The sequence below is a fragment of the Acartia tonsa genome, chromosome 12 (assembly GCF_053477335.1).
Source record: "Acartia tonsa isolate MP-2025a chromosome 12, ASM5347733v1, whole genome shotgun sequence".
Lineage (NCBI taxonomy): Eukaryota > Metazoa > Arthropoda > Copepoda > Calanoida > Acartiidae > Acartia > Acartia tonsa.
Genome location: NC_137271.1, coordinates 44,066,700 through 44,086,407, shown reverse-complemented (window position 1 = coordinate 44,086,407; position 19,708 = coordinate 44,066,700). Strand labels below are relative to the sequence as shown.

Here is a 19,708-nt window from a genome sequence, read left to right as displayed (position 1 = left end):
GAGTCCAGTTGTTGTAACAGAACTTCTGCACCAGTTACATTAAGACTAGAAGCAATACCTGGAGGACTGATAGCACACTTGGAGTCCAGTTGTTGTAACAGAACTTCTGCACCAGTTACATCAAGACTAGTTTTACCTACATAATAAAAATTATGTGAATGTTGCATATCAATGTTAAGTAAGAGACGACAAAAATGGTTCCCATTGCTGTTTTGTAAAAAGTTATTAGCTCAAAATGTCAAATTCTTTATTTTATAAAAGGGATAGTTATATGAAGTACATTTCAGAAAACTGATTTCAAGCATAAGTTACAAGTATACCTACCAATAAATAAAAACAGTTAGAAATCACTAAATTAGTCGACAGGCTATTTTTGTGAATATAAACCTGCTATATAAAATTTTATCACAAGAATAAGATTGTCAAGTCTTGATATTTCTTAAACTACATGGTAGAAAATTTAAATTCTTACAAATTTATTTCCCAAAAATGAAGTTTAAACCATTGAACCGAAAAAAATATGCAATTAACTAAATTCAAATTCACTTAATGCAACTACCCCTTTCTTGTAGAAGTTGTAAATTTTTTAATTGTTGGCATTCATATAATTAAAAGAAGTCTTAATTTTTAATACCAGTTTTATACTATGAAAACTGTACCTTTGTTATTGACCTCTGGGGAGGTACTTGGAGAATCCTCTTTAGTGAAGGTGGCGTCCACAACATTTGGAGACTGTGCAAGTTCACCCAAGACTAGGGGGCTGTCAGGAATAACAACACTGCCCCTGAAAAAAAAATTTGATGATATTCCTTCAAAAAAAACGCTTAACATTCAAGTTTTTTTTTCCATATAAAACCATGGTAAAACTTAATTTTTGCAGTTGATATTACTGAACAGAAACTTCAACAAAAAAAATCTTAAATTCACTGCTGGAAGGTGCTTAAAATCACATGCTTTCGTTCGTGCATGGTCCCTTTTCCATAGTAGGTAGTTTCTAAGTTCAATAGTAGCCGAGAAAATCACATTTCCCACATAGCGTTACTGACTGATTGATATAAAGACAAAGTGAATTATAGAGAAGCTTCGCTACTTAAAAAATTACCTATGTGACAACCAGGCAGATGGTCCGTCCGTTTCCACGTGACAATATGTTTCATTCAAGGTTTTTGCCTTTTTACCAGGCGATTCCAATGAATCTGGTTAATACAGTTTTTGGTAAAAGAAAAAGGCAATTTCCTTCGAAGTGCCTACCAAACAAAGAGGTTAGTCTTTTCTTTCTATACCTGCTGAGGGCTCAAACCTACGGGACATCCTAATACCTAATGTTACCAATCCAAACCTGACCTACAGTAACAAAGAACAAACGAAAAATAAAAATATTTAATTGCCGCGGAAACTTCACAAATATTTAGTCTTATATCTTAAAAACAATCAAGAAATTACGGGTCATGGAAAGAAAAAGGAGAAGAGCTACTGTGAAAATGCGACGAAACTTCGTTTTCTTTCCATGATAGGATGGATATTCGGAATTTAAAACTGAAGTAAAGGACAATGCTCAAAGCGAAAACCCAGCTGTTTCTTTGATCTTGTGCGACACACAGATTTATTAAAATTCTATGAAAAACTGTATTCCTGAATCGTTCAAGTCCTCAATTTGTTTTCTTGTGTTTGTCAATTCTAGAGGTAGAGGTCGCTTCTTCTCATTGCCAACTTCAGCAATTCTTACTATATGTTCTGGTTTGTTATCTAATGTAACAGTCTCATTTAGGTTATCCTTAGACCCTGCCAAGATTCAGAATAAATTGATGGATTCATACGCATAATAAAAATAGAAACAGAATAGGAAAATAGGCGATAAATTCATTTCTTTCGCTTATTTCTTTTAATTATATAGTTTTGCTAGTTAAAATTTAAATTGCATATTACTTCTAGCTTTATTTGCACAATATCTAAATTTTTAAGGGCATACTTTCATTTTAGAAAGGGAGGAGTAGGTTGCGCAAAAAATCCGTAAAGGTGTAAGATTTAAGGCTTAGAAATAGTAGTGATATTCACCAAATATGTGTATTTCTTATTGAAAAGAACTATAGATAACAATTTTTTTAAGGGTTAACTTAAATTTTTATCGTTCTACTACTGTTTTTAACTTAAAGTTCACAACCTTTATGGATTTTTTGCGCAACCTACTCCTCCCTTTATTATAGAGAAGTTTCACTTAATACAGTGTGTTTTTTTTATGAGTACTTTTTTGAAAGCAATTTTACCCCACTTATAGTTATCAGAATTTAATGATTAATGGCTTATTTTCTTCGTTTTTTTAAGGCAATTAATAGAACAACAAAAAAATATTTCAGTTTTTATTTAAAAAGTACAGTAAAATCTAAATTTCAAAACTTAGGTGTCAACATATAAAAATGGTTTTAGCGCATTTTTCTTTAAAAAATGGATTTTCTTTAGTCGACTTTGGGAGGCCAGTACTCCCTCCCTGGTTGAGATATGACCTTCAAACTTTGATATGTTCTAGTACATGTCCCTAATAGTATCTGTATACATTTTTAGCTCTATATCTCAACTTTGAAGTGTTCAGCAGCCATTCTTGCAAAAGGTTGATCATTTAAGCATAAGAAAAATGCGCTAAAACCATTTTTAGAAGTTGACACCTAAGTTTTGAATTTTAGATGTTACTGTACTTTTTAAATAAAAACTGAAATATTTTTTTGTTGTTCTATTAATTGCCTTAAAAAACGAAGAAAATAAGCCATTAATCATTAAATTCTGATAACTATAAGTGGGGTAAAATTGCTTTCAAAAAAGTTCTCATAAAAAAACACACTGTATATTGTAGCTTGTTAATTTGGAATCATTATTCCTTAAATCAAAGGAATCGGATAATTATATCATACAAACAATTTCGTAAGAAAGTAAAAAATCAGAGTGCTCTAAATGGACTTTCTGGTAAAGGTCATAGAGGTGCTACGCTTTTTAAAGCGTACCTAATTGTTACAGGAATCATTATATAAAGTTTGAAATCGATAGGACAATTCTAACATGCCTAAACCGTTGCGTACACAAGGACATATATATTTTATTGTAGAAGAAAAAATATGCTTTTAACAATATTTTATCTTTCTTAAACTTAATAAACTTTTAAAAAGCCATGAGGTTAAGGCATTAACATTGCTTTTATAAAATATTTTCATAAATAACTCAATCTTTTTATTCTTTCCTTGTGAGTTAAAAATGCCAATATCTGGAGATCGCTTGCCACCATCATCCGCTTTCAAATTACTCAATGAACTGACCGTTGTCAAACTGTCTCGTCCTGTTTTCAAAGATATTTTTTGTTTCCATAATTATTTATAATGAAAGTTGCTAAAATTAAGTAAAGGTGCGAGTCTTAAGGCTTAAAAAACCAGTAGTAGAACGATAATATTCACTAAATATGTGTATTCCTTATTGAAAAGAACTTTAGACAAATTTTTGTTAAAAGTTAAGATAAATACATAGAATAAGGAGGAATAGAAATGAAAACCTCAAATATTTTAGGGAATATTGAAGAAAAGTTGCGCTTGCGCAATAAAAACATAATATGAAACTTGAATGGTACACATGTCAAGTTGGGACAAAACTGAAATAATATCTTTTTAATGAAAATATATGGAAAAGTATTAGATTTTTCCTCTAACTTTATGTCTCTACTGCATAGAAATTAAATTTATGTTTATCTAATATTGTTTACATTTCACCACTGTCAATGTACTTTATGACGCAACTTGCGTAATCACTCGATTACGAATGTAAACGTAACTTGTGTATAACTCAACAATTAATAAAATAATTTATGATAAATGATAATAATTGAAATTAAAATACTTAAAAATATATAATTGGATATAAACATCTTTTACTCTCAGACCTTGAAAGAATTAAAAATCAGCTGCTAAGGATTTTTTGTAAACAAATTCATGCGCAACCCTAATACAAATGCCGTGATCATTATTTCTTAACCAAATATTTTTAAAGTCATTTTTTTACTAAATTCATGTTGAAATGAATTTTTGTTTAAAGTTTTGCTCATACTATAAGGTTTTAATCCATTGTGAATAGGACAAATATGGCTGGACGATTGGCTGTATGGCTTTTAGTATACTAATAAAAAAGGCATTTATTTTTCATATCATTTCTTGATAATATCTGAAATCATGTGATTTTACTACAAGCCTTGTAGCCATTTAGGGCTTTCAAAAGTTCCAATTTTATTTCAGGCTAGCCAGGCAGAATCTTCTACCTGGATTCTATTCTATACTTTATCTTCTTTGGATAAATATTATCTTTCTACTACTGTTTTTAAGCCTTAAAACTTATACCTTTACGGAATTTTAGCACAACCTACCTTCCCCTTTTTAAAAGATTTTTATATAATATAAAGGCGGTGAGTGGTGGATTGGATGATGGCTTAGTAATTGCTTTCGTACAATATGGACCTGTGAAAAAAGGGTGGCGGTTTTAGGCATAGGAAAAAACTAGCCCCCCCCCCCTTATTTTTAATTTATTTTAAAAAAAGGGCGGGAGGGGGGGGGGGTTGTGTTTTTTAGTATCGGCCACTTGTGGGAGTGCAAAAATGTTTCTAAACCAAAAGATTATCTTTTTTTCCTGCAATATTTGACTCTGATACTGGTAGTCTGTCCAGAAATGATTTGTTCCTGGGCTGGACTCCCAGAGGATGCAACTGACCGCCAGAGTTTTGCCTGAAATTTTATTTCAAGTTCTAACAACAGATCTATAGTATAGATGTATATACAGACAACTACCCCCCTTCATTTTTCAACGACCTCTTTGGTCTGCTTCTAAATTATTTTATGCTACTTGGCTGTGTAATATAAGCGATACTACTGGTTGATTTTCAATGACCAAATAGAAAGGTTGTGATGGGGAGATACAGTTATTTAACTCTTTCTCCCTCTAGTGTTTTACTCTTATGTTGTAACTTACTTGTACTAAATTATAATGAAAATGAATGACACCAAATACAAAAAAAAACGAGCAAACAACTGCAACTTTGCAGCAACAATATGATTCCAAATTTTTCAATTAAATAGTAAAAGTAAATTGTTCCACAGAAAGTGTAAAAATTTAAATATTATTTCTAGAAATCCCATTCCTTTCATAGCCGGTTATGAATCACACTGAAAAATCATGTAGGTATCGTATAGTTGTATTATGAACTATTTTCAACGAGACAAAATTAAAAATCAAAGAATTAATTGGCCCGGGGTCAATAAAACAGACATTGATCCTATATTTTTCACTAGCGGCTACGCCCCTAGAGGCCTCTAGTGGCACTTTAAATGTTTTTGTTTGTTAAAGTTTACGATAATTCTTTATGTTACGGATACCTCTTAATGTTGCGTTGAAGTCTCCCAGATTTTAAGAAAATTTTCAATTTTTTTGTCATTTCTTTTGGGAGGGTGGTAGTACCCTCCCCCAAAATAGTTAAAAACCTTCCCAGGACATATGAGAATCTACCCTGTTAAGGAGAACCCGATCGGTTCAGCGGTTAGCGAGATCCTTCGGTACAGACACACAGACAGACAAACATCCTGTTACTTTAGTATAAGGATTTTACTTTTGTGCTTTTAAGTATTTAAACAGGTAATGAGTATTTTGTACAGGCAAAAAAGACACGTGCATACTAAGATAAATATATAGAAGTTACGCTACAAAAATGGATATAGAATATACATGGATATTATGACAAAGAAAAAATTGTCGTCAATTTAGATTGCTAACATTTACCTCACTTACTATTAACTTTGTTCAATGTTCATACAGTAGGAGTGGAGGGAATGGGATAAAGGGGGTAAATAGAGGGGATAGTTATTTTAGCCAGCTACAAGTTTCACTTTATTAGAGTACATGATAATCTGGTGTAATATCCAAGTAATAACAAATCCATTGATATAAAAAGCCTTACTTTGTTAATTGCGGAGTTGGTGGAATTTCTTCTGTTGTTTCTTTCTTTGCCTCCTTTCAATTACAAATATTTGTTATTTTTATTCAGTGTATGCAAAAGGGGACTAAGCACGAACGAGAGCAAGTGATTCTAGGCATTTTCCAGAAGAGATTCTTAATGTTTTTTTAGTGAATGTACTAGGGTTATGTTTAATATCGTTATATCAATTTTTAAAAATAAGTTTTACTATGGTTTTATATGAAAAAACTTCGAAATGTAAGACGTTTTTTTGACTAGATATATAATACAAATGTTTTGTTGTATTCAAACTGATGTGACACAAAGATAAACTTTTTCAATAAAAAAATGTTAATTTAGAAAAGGGGATGGAAACTTGTAATATTGTTAACAGTACTTTCGTAATTTACAGCATTTGATTATGTTTTGCCGTGTTATTTTATTTGACCCTTTGAACTCAACAAAACATTAGATGACATTTCTTCAAAAAATGCTCAACATTTCAAAGTTTTATTCATAGGAAACCATCGTGAAACTTAATTCATTTGGTTGGTAGCGTATAACTATATCAAACATAACCCTAGTATATTCACACAAAAATATTTATAATGACTGCTGGAAGGTGCTTAGAATCACTTGCTCTTGTACGTGTATAGTCCCATTTGATGACTTTTAAGCAAGGACGTCCAAGCTCTTCATTTTCAGAGAGGTAATTTGAGGAATTACTTACAAAGTTCTGAGTGGGGTATTCTAATGTATGTTTTCTAATTTTGCGAAGGATAAAATATTCCTTGTAAATATTTCCAAAAATCTATTAATTTTAAAGGCTGCGCGAAAAAGACCTATTTTACGCGTTTTTTCTTCAGTGAAGCTTTCCCTGTGCATGCATCATTAGATCTTGGCTATTCTAGTTTATTTGTAGGCCTTCTTATAATGCCGCTTAAAATGGTATGCGGGTATGATCTGTACGTTCAGCCGTTTGGCAGCTAGCAGCCTTTAAAATTCATAGATTTTTGGAAATATTCGTTACCAGGAATATTTTACCGTGAACTGCAGTTGATCCAAAATTAATCATGTTTTAGAAGCAATCTTATATGAACTTATTTATAGGGAATGAAAAACTGAAAATGCTACTGACCACCAAAGATTATAAACTGACTCGTTCTGAAATTCGCTGACATAAAACTTCAGGGGATATGAATGAATCTTGTGGGTTGTGCTAACCTTTCCATTCTATATATTTTAATTCTACATTAGTAATAGGAAGTAATTTCAAATCCTTAAGGCTCCTGAGGTGGATTCTTAAAAAACTTTTTCACCCACTGCCTCATTAAAATTAGTGAGGTTCGGTAAATTTTTTTGTGAAAAATCCTCCAAAATCGCATTAAAAATCTACAAAAAATCAAACAAAATCTTATGTTAATAACCCTTTAATGATTTTATTTAATTATTGTAGATTTTTTATGCGATTTTGGAGGATTTTTCAGAATTTTTTTAGCAAGCCTCACTAATTTTAGTGAGGCAGTGAGCCAAAAAGTTTTTTAAAAAAAGAATCTACCTTTGTTTACATTAATACGAAAATTGAATTGAGATGAAATACAATAAATCTGTAGGACATACAGACAGAACCTTGTCATTAAGTAGTTTCGCTTCTGAAACAAAATTTACGAATAACAAATACTGTTTCCTTCATTCTATTGAGAATACTGTCAAAGCTTTCTATTGGTTTCAGAGGGCTTAAATCTGATAAAGGTTTCACTTCTTGGGTCTAAAATAAACAAAATAAATGTAGAAATAGAAGGGCATCCATGAATAAACAAACAACCATAAAGACTGTAATAAAACTAAACGAGTAACTAGCGGGCGGCTGCACCCTTGGCTTCTTGCCTTGGGGGCATTAGAATTTGTAGATTATATCAAGCTTCCTTGAAAAGCCCCCCCCCCCCTCTCCAGTTATTTTCAATTTGTTTTATTTCGCTGTAATATTTTCTCAATTTTAATGTTCTCTTTCATCGTTGCGGAGACGTTCGATTTTGGTGCAGACGAAAAATCAAGTCTATTTTTTACTTTTGAAGGTTTTAAAAGTTCAAATTTTGATAAAACATAAAAGGGTCATTTGCACACGACACAACAGAGTTACCAAAATAATAAAAATAATAACTTTTTTTAGCTAACCCGAAGCCGGGGCTGTTTTTTAACGAAAATTACGGCTCAGGCAAAATATGGCGGCTTCCAGCTCCGGCTCCACAACGCTGTTAAGGACTCAAATATATGTTTAAAAGAAAAATTTAAAGTTTTTAGAAATACCTTAATAGAAGTAATGGAAGACTTGGGAAATGTCGCGGGTCCGAATCTTGAACTTTGGAACCCTGAACTGACGGATCCAGTAACAGCTGCTGGGCTGTGTGCCGTACTTGTCAAGGGTACATATGTACTGGATGTACTACTATGTGTAATTGTACTAGGGAGTACAACTTTGTTGGTTGGTTGTACTTCATACTCATGTGTACTTTTATCAGTTTCCTATAAGAAAAAAAAAGAATAACACAACAAAAGCAGGAACATATTCTTCATGGATAAAAATTGAAGTAGAATAGATGTCATTATTGACTTAAAAAAAAAAAAAAAAAAAATAGAGAAATTTTAAAATTTTAAAAATGGTTACTAACATTCACAACATGATAATAAAGGCCTGTTATTTAAAGGGATAGTTGCAAGAAGTGTATTTAATGAGTTGGGGGTACTTGTAAATTCAACCTAATTTTTAAATGTTTTTGTGTAATATGAGATATATATTATAAATATGGGTTAGCAATGAAGAATAAGATATTTGAAATAAAAATAAACTTTTTATTAAGCAGTTTTTGAGTTTCGTCCAAAAATGTCTTATTTGTGTAGGTAGAAGTCATAATTTCAGTCTTCAAATTTTTAAAACTAAGTATTAGAAAATTAAAATTCATTCAAATATATGCCACATATACCTAGATAGTTTAAACAAATAAATTAAATGTAGCTTACTAAATCTAAGTTCAAATGCATTTTGTGCGACCCCATTAACTGTTTTAGGAACTAATTAATTTTTAATTCTAATTTTACCAGTACCTTAGGAGCAAAACTACTGCTTACTTCACCCATTGTACTGCTGCTGTCGTCCTGTGTACTAGATTCCTGTTCTGAAGTACTAAGTTCATGTACCCCACAGTCTGTCTGGTCGTTTCCAGTGTCCATCTGAATAATAGAAAGACGATTATATCTAATAAGAGGGTGGGGGGGAGTTTATCTTTGGACTGAGAGGATGGGTTTTATTTTTCAGAACTTCATAAGTTTTATCATCTTGATAAAAATAAAAAATTAGTCTTTGATTTTGAATGGTGGGGTGTATATTTTCGCAAACTGTCTCTTAAGATCTCGGTAACCACAGAACCGATTGGATTCTACTCTTCAGGAAATATATCTACTGGTCCTGTGGTGGTTTTGATCTATTTTTATGGGGGGTGGGTGGGAAACCCCCCCCCAAAAAAAAAAAATTCTCCTTATTTTTTAAGGAGTTTTGTGGAGTTACTTAATTTTTTTTTTAAATTACGTCTTGGGGCAAAGCCCCTAGAGGCTAGGGGCAAAGCCGCTTGTGTTCAATATAAAGAATTTTTTTTTGTGAAAATACAAAAATCAATTAGGAACAAATGTAGTCGAGCTTATATAAAATTGACTAAGTTGTTGCGATAAATATTATGGACACAATCACAAATAGGTTTAGGGAAAAAATATTGTCAATGGTCTCTTGGGACTCAGGAGTCAAAATCCAGTACGTGGTATGTATATTAAACATTGTTATGTACCAAGTTTCACAATGGAAAGACGACTCTTTCATGAATAATAAAATGAATCTCACCTGTGTTGATTCCATTGTATCAGAGAATAAAATCTTTTGTTCCATACTGCTGCTCTTCCTAAGAATAAAATCATACTTGTTCAAGGAATAGTGCATTTAAAAAGTTTGATTGCAAGCATAAGTTACAAGAATACCATCAAAAATATATAAGGGGGGGGGTTTTTAATGCAACCATCTCGTAATCAATGTATAAATGGCACTTAGAATTCGAATTTCAATCTGAAATTTTGCATGAGGAACCCTTGGTAGGTCTATTTTCCCTAAATTGAATAAAAAGTTAGAAAAAGCAACGGCTGGCAGCTCAGCCGTTAAGCCGGTTTTTGGCTATTTTCAGGGCATATCCATCATTAATTACGGAGGAATCAACTTTTTGAATGATAGTTTTAATTTATTCGGTCTAAAAATGATACTCTTGGTATTTTATAGCTTCTACCAGCCTTTTTTAGTCGATTCTAGCTGTTAAGCAGCTGGTACTAGAAATTTTTAAAAAGTTTATTGGTGTTTTTATCGATAATTTTGCCCTAAAAAAAACCCAAAACAGCTAAACGTCTGAGCCGGCAGCCGATAGCCGTTACTTTTCCAACTTTTTGTTCGATTTAGGGAAAATAGATCTACCAAGGGTTCCTCATGAAAAATTTCAGATCGAAATTCGAATTCTAAGTGCCATTTATACATTGATTACGAGATGGTTGCATTAAAACCCCCCCCCTTTTGTAATACAATAATACAATAGCAATCAATTAGGCACCACCTAAAAATCATCATGCTATTTTTGTGAAAATAGGACAGCCATATAAGTAACTAAGTTTCATATTTCCAAAAATAGGATTTTCAAGTCTTCATATTTTTAAAAGTAACTGGCAGAATATTGAAATTCTTTCAAATATATGTCCTATAGGTTTAGTTGAAATTATTGAACAGAAAAAAAATTCTGTTCACCAAATTTAAATTTAAATGCACTTTGTGCAACTAACCCTTTAATTTTTTTTTATAAAGATTTATGAAAAATACAAAAACTTCACTAAAAGTTGTCGTGTTAAGGGGGGGGGGGGGGAATAAAATATATGTGGTTGGGGGAAAAAAATGTAAGAACTAAGAGAACTGAAAACATTTTCTTACCATTTTTCTCCCCTAATTGGTGAAAAAAAATAAAAGAATATGTGAGAGGGGGGATAATATGAATAAAACAAAGAGTTCTGAAAATATTTTTACATTTTTTACCTTTCCTTGCTGCAAAAAAAAAAACTAGGAGGAAAAAAAATTAGCAACAGGGTAAAAAAAAGTATATTGTGCAGATTATAATACACCCCCTGAAATAAAATTACCTTCTGGTTGAAGACAAGGAAGGAAGGTTTAGGTTACAGCACTCTTTGAATACATTATACTCAGTTTCTTCACTCACTAATACATTAAAAGTTTATGTCAGTAAGTTTTTTTTTAAATATAATATAAAAAATGAATTATAGTTACTGCACTAGCAGATGTGCCACTATCATAAAGCGGATGAAGGCACAGTAAAAAAGCATTACACCGCCCAAGACTAAAATTAAAATAGCCTAAACCATCCTGTGAAATATGTGTATTGTGCATGGACAATCAAAAAACCTTACTTCCAGGGAAAAGGGAATGCGATTCTGACAAACAATTCTAAGTGAAAATATCCAATCAACCCCTTCCTTTTTTCCTCCCCTTCTTACCCACTACCCTTTCAGTTACCCCCAAAAAAAGTTTTACTCCAACTTTACTCCAACAAAATATTTAATTTTCGGCAATTTCAAATGGAATTAATTGGCTGAATATCAGACTCTGACTACATAAATAAAGTAACTTTGTATTAAGATTTAATTTAATTGTAATTGAATGAATTTCTCTAAATTGTGGGTACAGTTAGTGAAAATTCCAATCCCCCCCCCCCCATTTTAAAGAATAATATCCCTCCTAAAAAAATACCTGGATCTTTAACATCGTGTGCAAAACTGATTCCTTCTGCTGATTGAATGTGAGCCTTGACAAAACAACACAAATGTTAACTTTGAAAGTCAGGGATAATGCAACTAAAGAAAAACTATTTTCGCCCTCAATTTTTTATCCTAAAACAAAAATTTGGGGACAAGTGTCAGAACCTTTTTAACCCAATTTTACCCAAGTGAAATATTAAAATTTTCAGCAATTTCAAAGATGAAATAGCTGTTGAAATAAAATTTTAATAGCATTATTTGATCTGGCTCTGTTTATATGGTATAAACTTTGTAAGAAATATTGTATAATGTATATTCCAGTACTTAATAGAGCAGTCGATTTTGGACATTTTTTTTCTGAGACCTAAGCGACCCACCCTAGTTCCTAAGGCTTCGAAACCGATTATATCATACTAGCATCGTATTACAGACAACTTTTCACTAATATTAAATTAAAAATCATAAAATTAATTCCAGTTTTGTTAGCCTAGGCCTTTAGGCCCTCGAGCGAGGTGAACAAAACTGGTTTTAATCTTAATTTTTTTTATTTTAATATCAGCGGAAAGCTGTCTATACTGCAACGCAAGAAATAACTATTATTGACCTGTAATTCAGAAAATTGTTCTTTGTCTTCCCTGCTGGAAGCTCCTAAGCCTGAAACAAAAATATTTTTGACAAGGAAAATCTTAAATACTAAAGTAACAGGATGTCTATTTGTCTGTCTGTGTGTTTGTATGCTTGTAACGATCATGTTCTCCTTTACAGGGTAGCTTCTCATATGTCCTGGGAAGGTTTATAACTATTTTGGGGGGAGGGTACCACCAACCTCCCAAGAGAAATCACAAGAAAATAAAAAAAAATTACGCAGAGACTTGAGCGCAACATAGATAGGCGTCGTACTATTTTTAAAAGAAACCAAACATTTAAAGTGCCACTAGAGGCCTCTAAGGGCGTAGCCGCTAGTTATAACCATGGTAATAAGTCACTGAACTACAAATTTTTAAGAATTGGTATAGGCTTATCAAAGACTACAAGAAACCTAAATCAACAATGATTAATAATGAACAAGTATCTCGAGGGACACAACAGGTATTTTTTGTTTTATTTTTATCTGGCGCGTTTTTGGAGCTGCGCACTTCCAGATTTTTTGGTGGATTTTTTATTTTGCTTCTATTCGTTCGGCCAGAGAAAGCGTTGCCAGACTCTTGGCCGCTCACTGCTATCAAAGTTTCTTTTTTAATATGTTGCAAGCAATAAGGGGTATGGAGTAAGCAAAACTATAGCCCGCCCAACACTATATATATTAAGACTTAAATAGCCTAAAACCATCCCGGGACCTATATTGAACTTCACAAAAATGGGGAACTCATTTGGTTTTTTACTATTTCATTGAAATCTTAAGCAACAGAAAAAATAACGTGACTAAGATAAAACAAGGATGACAACATCCATAAAAGCGAAGCTCTGAAACGAACAATTACACTTGTAGAGTGTAAGAACTCATTAATCAGAATATAAAAGTATATCAGTCAAAAAAAATTGTAAGCAAATTTGTTAATAATTGCTGAAATACAGGATAATGTTTAAGGTATTGATTATAGATTTGCTACGCATTCTAGAGTACAAACTACTACAGGAATCACCATGCAAAATTTGAAATCGATAGGATAACTCTAACATGCCTAAATTAACGAAAAGAGCTATCCGTTCCGGACGGACGTAGGACCGACCATAGAAAAGCTTCGCTTTAAAAAATGGTTTTATGAGATGCCATCAACAAAAACTGACCTCTAATTAGCCTCTCATTCCTTACTAAGATTGGAATAGCTTCTAGGAACTGCTTGTTCACGCGGGTAAATTCTCTCTCCATAGAGGTTATAACACAATGCAGCAGAATATTCTCAGTCTAAATAAATAAAAAAGAAGTATAACAACTAGGACGTCCAAGCTTTTTTTGGTCATCTTCATTCTTCATCATCTGCATAAAAAAATAGCCTAAAACCACCACAGGACCAGTAGGTATATTCCCTGAAGAGTAGAATCCTATCGATTCAGTGGTTACCGAGATCTTAAGGGACAGACGGAAAAAAACTTGTGTGGAAGGGGGGATAATATGAATAGAAGAGAGTCCTGAAAATATTTTTACATTTTCCCCCTTCTTTGCCAGAAAAAACTAGAAGAGGGGAAAAAAATTTGCTAGAAAAAAACTAGAAAGGGGGAAAAATGGATCTTGTGCAGAATATACACCCCTGTAGACGGACAAAGTAATTTATAGAGAAGATTAAATTGATCTGCAAGGCTTTGACGAGTAGTTGATCACAAGAAAACAGGGGTGTATATTCTGGAAAATTGACCCTGCTCAATTCAGGGGGGGGGGGGGGAAACTAAAATAATTATTTTTTCTACGTCCCCCCCCCCCCTCAGTCGGGTCAAATGTGCAGAATATACACCCCTGCCTTGTTGGAAAAAAAACCAGGAGGGGAAAAAATTTAAAATTTTGCAGCAGGGGAAAAAATGAATCTTGTGCAGAATAGTCACCCCTGCAAGAAAATATAAAAGCTGTTCTCATCCACGCAAATTCTTATTACCTTGTGTTCTTCAAGACTTAGCCTGGATGGCGCAGCTATCGCGGTGCTGGAAATTGGTTTTCTTGACAACTGTTCTTGAATACTTTTATTCTCAGCATCTGAACACAATATTAATATATCTTTGTCTTGTATTAAAACTAGGATGACAACATCCATGAATGTGGAAGCACTGAAACGGTGGGACAAACGTACATTAATACTTGTAGAGTGTCAAAACTGAATATACAAAATATAAATATACAAGTTTAGACCAAATTATACGTAAATTTGTTGCAAAACTTCTTAAATACAGAATACTGTTTAAGGATAAAAATTAGATCAATCGGATGATTAGATCACATAAAAAACTGTTGTTAAAAATCAACTTGTTTAAATTCTGGTTTAAACGATTATAGAGTTGCTATGCTTTCTAAATCGTACCTAACTACTACAGGAATCATCATGGAAAGTTTAAAATCTATAGGACAATTCTAACATGCCTAAATTAACAAAAAAAAAGCTATCCGTTACGTACAGACGTACGGATCGACTCTAATTATAGAAAAGCTTCGCTTTTAAAATATAGGATGCATTGTATGGATGTCTGTCTATTCGTCCGCTAAGATCTTACTACCCACAGACACCAATAGGGTATCGTGGGGGTATAACCAATAAATTTTTTAGGTTTTGATAAAAAAACACATTTCTAAAAACTAGTCTTTCCTATAAAATTCGAAGTAGAACGATGTCTGTCTGTCTGTTTGTTTGTACCGAAGGATCTCGCTAACCGCTGAACCGATCGGGTTCTTCTAAACAGGGTAACTTCACAAGTTCACATAGGTCCCGGGAAGGTTTATAACTATTATTGGGGAGGGTACCACCACCCTCCCAAGAGAAATCGCCCCTGGAAAAAAAATTTGTTTTCCTTTAAAAAAAAATTTAAAAAAATGCATTTTGGGATTCAACTCTCTCTTCTTCAAGTGCCCCTAGAGACTCTAGGGGCGAAGCCGCTAGTTTAGAAAAAAGAAACATACTTTTTGTCTGCCCATTATTGTTAACTTATTGCTCGGCTACTTATAAACACATTTGTCCTTGTTATTCAAATGCTTCTAGAGGTCTCTAGGGGCGTATCCGCTAATGAAAAATAACTTACTGAATTTAATTAGAAGATTTTCCAATCTCTCCTTCTTTCTCTCCGCCTTCTTTTTTAATGATTCTATTGATTTGTTCATCTTTACCTCAGATTTCTCCTAAAAAGAATAAATATCTTATAGATAGTCTAGATGACAAATCCTTAATTTGCACCAATAGGAACACAGAACAGGAACAACACAAATCGTAATTGATTTAACAGGTTTTTTTTTATAAAAGAGTTTAATGGGTGTTACCCTCTTAGAAATATTTTTTTTCAATTTTGTAAAATTTTATACATGTCAATATTAAAAAGAGTCAAGTGAAAATGTAAGAAACGGCATCATACTTCTAGTAAAACTACACTAAATGTAAATTTTTCCACATGCCAATATTAAAAAGAGTCAATTGCAAATGTAAGAAACGGCAATATACTTTTAGTAAAACTACACTTATCTTCTCCAGCATTAGCAGCATTCCGAGCTTCTGCCGTCTTTATATTTGCATGTTTTCGGCGGGAGCGGCGGTTCCGCAACTACCATGCCAAATCTTAGAGCTGTAACTCTTTATTTAGTTGAGTTCCTTTGACTTTTAGTTTTGGTTCTAAAAAGTGTCACTTCCGCCTCCCCCCTTTTCAAAATTGAAAAAGTATTTCTAAGAGAATAATACCATTTCATGAAATTATTAAGTTTTCAATTTTGGACCTATGGTAATTAATTTCATATTAAGGATCGTGATGGTTTTAGGCTATTATTCTGTTTTCCTTTTTACTTTCCCTTGTAAAGAAGGGTGCAGCAGCTAGTTAGCTTTTTCATCAAAATTTGTAAATTATTAATTTCTTCTTACCTTTTCAGAGTTTACAATTCCAATTAGGTTACACCTTTCAGCCTGCAGGGTTTTATAGTGAATTCTGAATAGTTTTGTTCATAAAATCGATATTATTGATTTTAGAGTAGCTAAGCCCCTTTATTATAATTTGCTTTACTGTAATTATCTCATATCAAATGTTGTTGGTTTGCTCTTAAAGCTCTAAATAAGAATATAAATTTCTCGTATTCATTCGAATCCGGTGGATGGGAACCAGTTCTCATCCATACGAAAAAACTATGTCTAGCATCGTATTATATCCACCTTTCTACGAATATAAAAATGTACAATCATAAGATTAAAACCAGTTTTAATCTTATAATTGTACATTCTATATCCGCGGAAAGCCTTTTATAATACGATGCGAGAAATAACTATTTCTTGTTATTCCTAACAATAAATGTAAAAAGGAATGTAATTTTGAAAAAAAATTATAAGTGAAAATTTCTCCGTAACCCCCTTCTCTTTTTTCTCCCCTTTTTACCCACTTCCCTTATACTTAAAACAAAAAAAACTTTTACTCCAACTTTACTCCAACAAAATATTTCATTTTTGGCAATTTCAAATGGAATAAATTGGCTGAATAACATTTTCTAGGCTATACGTTTCTTAAGATAGGTGTTTTCCGAGATGGATATTTTCTAGTATAAGCATTTAATGAAATAAGTATTATAATATTGGCGTTTGTTAAGATTAGTGTTCTCTAGGATAGGTGTTTTCAGCGAATTGGAGAAAAGCGTTTTTTTAAGATGGTCTCTTTCTATATAAGAGGTTTTTTTAGGCATTTTATGAGAAAAGCGTTTTTTTTAGATGGTCTGTTTCTATATAAGATAGGAGTATTTTTAGATAAGATACCTAGGCATTTTTTGAGAAAAGCGTTTTTTAAGATGGTCTGTTTTTATATACAGTGTGGCCAAAACCAAAAAAATACTGATACTGAAGAAAAAAAAGGAAATACTGAAAATACTGAATCCTAAAATAAGAAAAAATACTGAAATACTGAACAAAAAAATACAAATACTGAATAAGTATTTTTTTATATGATTCCTCATTTTAAAATTTCATATATCATAGCTTCATTATTAGGGGGATATTTTAAAGATCTTTTGCCTCCTAGATTTTCTTGCACCAATTAAGCAGAAAATGACTGATAAATATTTTAAATGATTACAACTTAAATACTTTTTAGTTGAGTTAAGCATAGACGTCCAAGCTTTTTATTTTGGGGGGGGTAAAAATTTTAGGGGGGAGGGGTAAAATTTGCTTGGGGGGGGGGATAATTACCCCCCTGAAATCTGTTGGCAGGGGTAAATTTAGTTTACCCCCCCCAAAAAAAAAATTTATCCTCGGGGTAAAATTTTGGGAGGGGGTAATTTAAATTTTTTATAAATATTCAGTATTAAAAATGCGCGCGAAGCGCGCAAAAATATTTTTATTAGAGATTTTTTATTTTGGGGGGGGGGTTAAATACTCCCTCCTAAATGGTTGGGGGTGCCTACGGCTCCTCCAGGGTAGGGGTAAATTTTAAATGGGGGGGTATTCACCCCATTACCCCCCCCCCCCTTGGACGTCTATGGTTAAGAGCATGCTAAAAAACTTTAGCTTCAATATTCATGCAAAGTCAGGGAGTAAGGGAGGGGACAATGGATCGAATATTCAATTTTTAGGAGTCTCAGACTTTGGGTACTGGCTTAAAGGGAATGTGCACGAATACAGCAGATTTTGACTGACTTTGGATACTTGCGCATCAATGCCCCGCTAACTAGCTGAGCTAGTTTTGAATATGCAGACTGAAAAATTTGTTATTAATGGCTGGTTTTAACAAATATTTTTTCCCAAGAAAATGTCATTTCATGTATGGAAACTCTACTGTGATATTTATGTATTAAATAATCTAAGAACCGCTTGAATTTACGTGTCAGTTATAAATAGATGAAAAGGGTTGAGGTAGTTCTAAACAAGATTTTTCTAGTGATTAATTACAGAATGTTTACTACATTGTGATGTGTTGATAATTTAATTTTCAAGTAAATGATTTTTTTCTTAGAACTAATTTTGTTCTAAATTAGGTTACCATGATCCCTTTACAATTTTGGTAAAATTTTCTTGATAAATCTGGTTTCCATTGCTTTTCAGCGAACCCTATTAAATTGAATTAATTGCCCATTGTCCCCTCCCTTACTCCCTGATGCAAAGTACTCACCTTAGATTATTCATTCTATTAATAGACAAAAAAAATATGTGAAAAAATACTGTATAAAAGCATCTCAAATATCTAAAAAAATTAGGTATATTTGAGATGAAATTGAAAAAAAATGTATATTACCATAAAAAAAGCAAAATTAATGTACAAAGTTATAGGGTAATTTAAATGAAAGTAAAGTGAGCGCGAAGCGCCAAAAAAATCTGACATCAACTACTTGAAAAAACATCTTATTTATGCAAAAAAAATTGGAATTTAAGAAATAATGAAAATACTGAATCATGAAAATTTCCAAAAACTGAAAAATACTGAATAAAATTTTCAAATACTGAATATTCAGTATTTACTGAAAATACTGAACCCCCAATTTCCAAATACTGAAGAATACTGAATATTTTCAGTATACTGAAAGATGTGGCCACGCTGTATATAAGATAGGAGGTTTTTTTTAGATGAGATAGTCATTTTATGAGAAAAGCGTGTTTTGAGATGGTCTGTTTCTATATAAGATAGGAGGTTTTTTTTTAGATAAGATAGGCATTTTATGAGAAAAGCGTTTTTTGAGATGGTCTGTTTCTATATAAGATAGGAGGTTTTTTTTAGATAAGATAGGCATTTTATGAGAAAAGCGTTTTTTGAGATGACCCTTTTTGACTACAAGCATAAAATGATGTCATGAACAATCCTTAATTCGAGTGCGGACAGAAGAGATCTCTCGTTACCAATTAGTTCGAGTATGTGTTCTCTGTTCGTTAGCAGTTCCTCCAATACTTCGTCTAATGTCAATAATTTTTCATTCAAAAAGCTATTAAAAGTTTTTAGGTATAGTCCCTTTCGTAGCAACGCCCCTTAAAGGGCGTTTCTTTCGTATTTTTACAGTAGCTTTTCTCCTATTTCTAACCCCTGCGGGGTAAATTGCCTAACCCTTCGGGGCAATCACCTAACCCAATATAACCTAACCTAACCTAAAATAACTTATCAAAAATCCATTTTAAAAATACGACGAATCGCACCTTAAGGGACGTTGCCACGAAAGGGAATATACCCAAGTTTTATTTTTAAAATTCCTTCAGCAAAGTTTTACCATAGAATTTTTGCAAAATTATCTAATCTATAATTGAT

At 32.5% G+C, this 19,708-nt stretch overlaps 1 protein-coding gene across 1 annotated transcript in view; it reads right to left on the bottom strand.

The window, feature by feature from the left end:
* Positions 1-19,708, bottom strand: part of LOC145333796 (uncharacterized) — a 54,488-nt gene that overhangs the window by 8,044 nt on the left and 26,736 nt on the right. The window contains exons 18-36 of the mRNA XM_080179034.1: positions 19,274-19,364; positions 16,363-16,428; positions 15,539-15,635; positions 14,407-14,504; positions 13,607-13,724; positions 12,423-12,472; positions 11,811-11,865; positions 11,186-11,261; positions 9,861-9,918; positions 9,074-9,199; positions 8,279-8,494; positions 7,662-7,739; positions 5,975-6,030; positions 4,657-4,748; positions 3,229-3,325; positions 1,636-1,784; positions 1,103-1,199; positions 660-784; positions 59-136 (exon numbers count right to left, since the gene is read on the bottom strand). Of these exons, the coding sequence (XP_080035160.1) occupies positions 59-136; positions 660-784; positions 1,103-1,199; positions 1,636-1,784; positions 3,229-3,325; positions 4,657-4,748; positions 5,975-6,030; positions 7,662-7,739; positions 8,279-8,494; positions 9,074-9,199; positions 9,861-9,918; positions 11,186-11,261; positions 11,811-11,865; positions 12,423-12,472; positions 13,607-13,724; positions 14,407-14,504; positions 15,539-15,635; positions 16,363-16,428; positions 19,274-19,364 (1,823 nt within the window). The remainder of the gene's footprint in view (positions 1-58; positions 137-659; positions 785-1,102; positions 1,200-1,635; positions 1,785-3,228; positions 3,326-4,656; positions 4,749-5,974; positions 6,031-7,661; positions 7,740-8,278; positions 8,495-9,073; positions 9,200-9,860; positions 9,919-11,185; positions 11,262-11,810; positions 11,866-12,422; positions 12,473-13,606; positions 13,725-14,406; positions 14,505-15,538; positions 15,636-16,362; positions 16,429-19,273; positions 19,365-19,708) is intronic.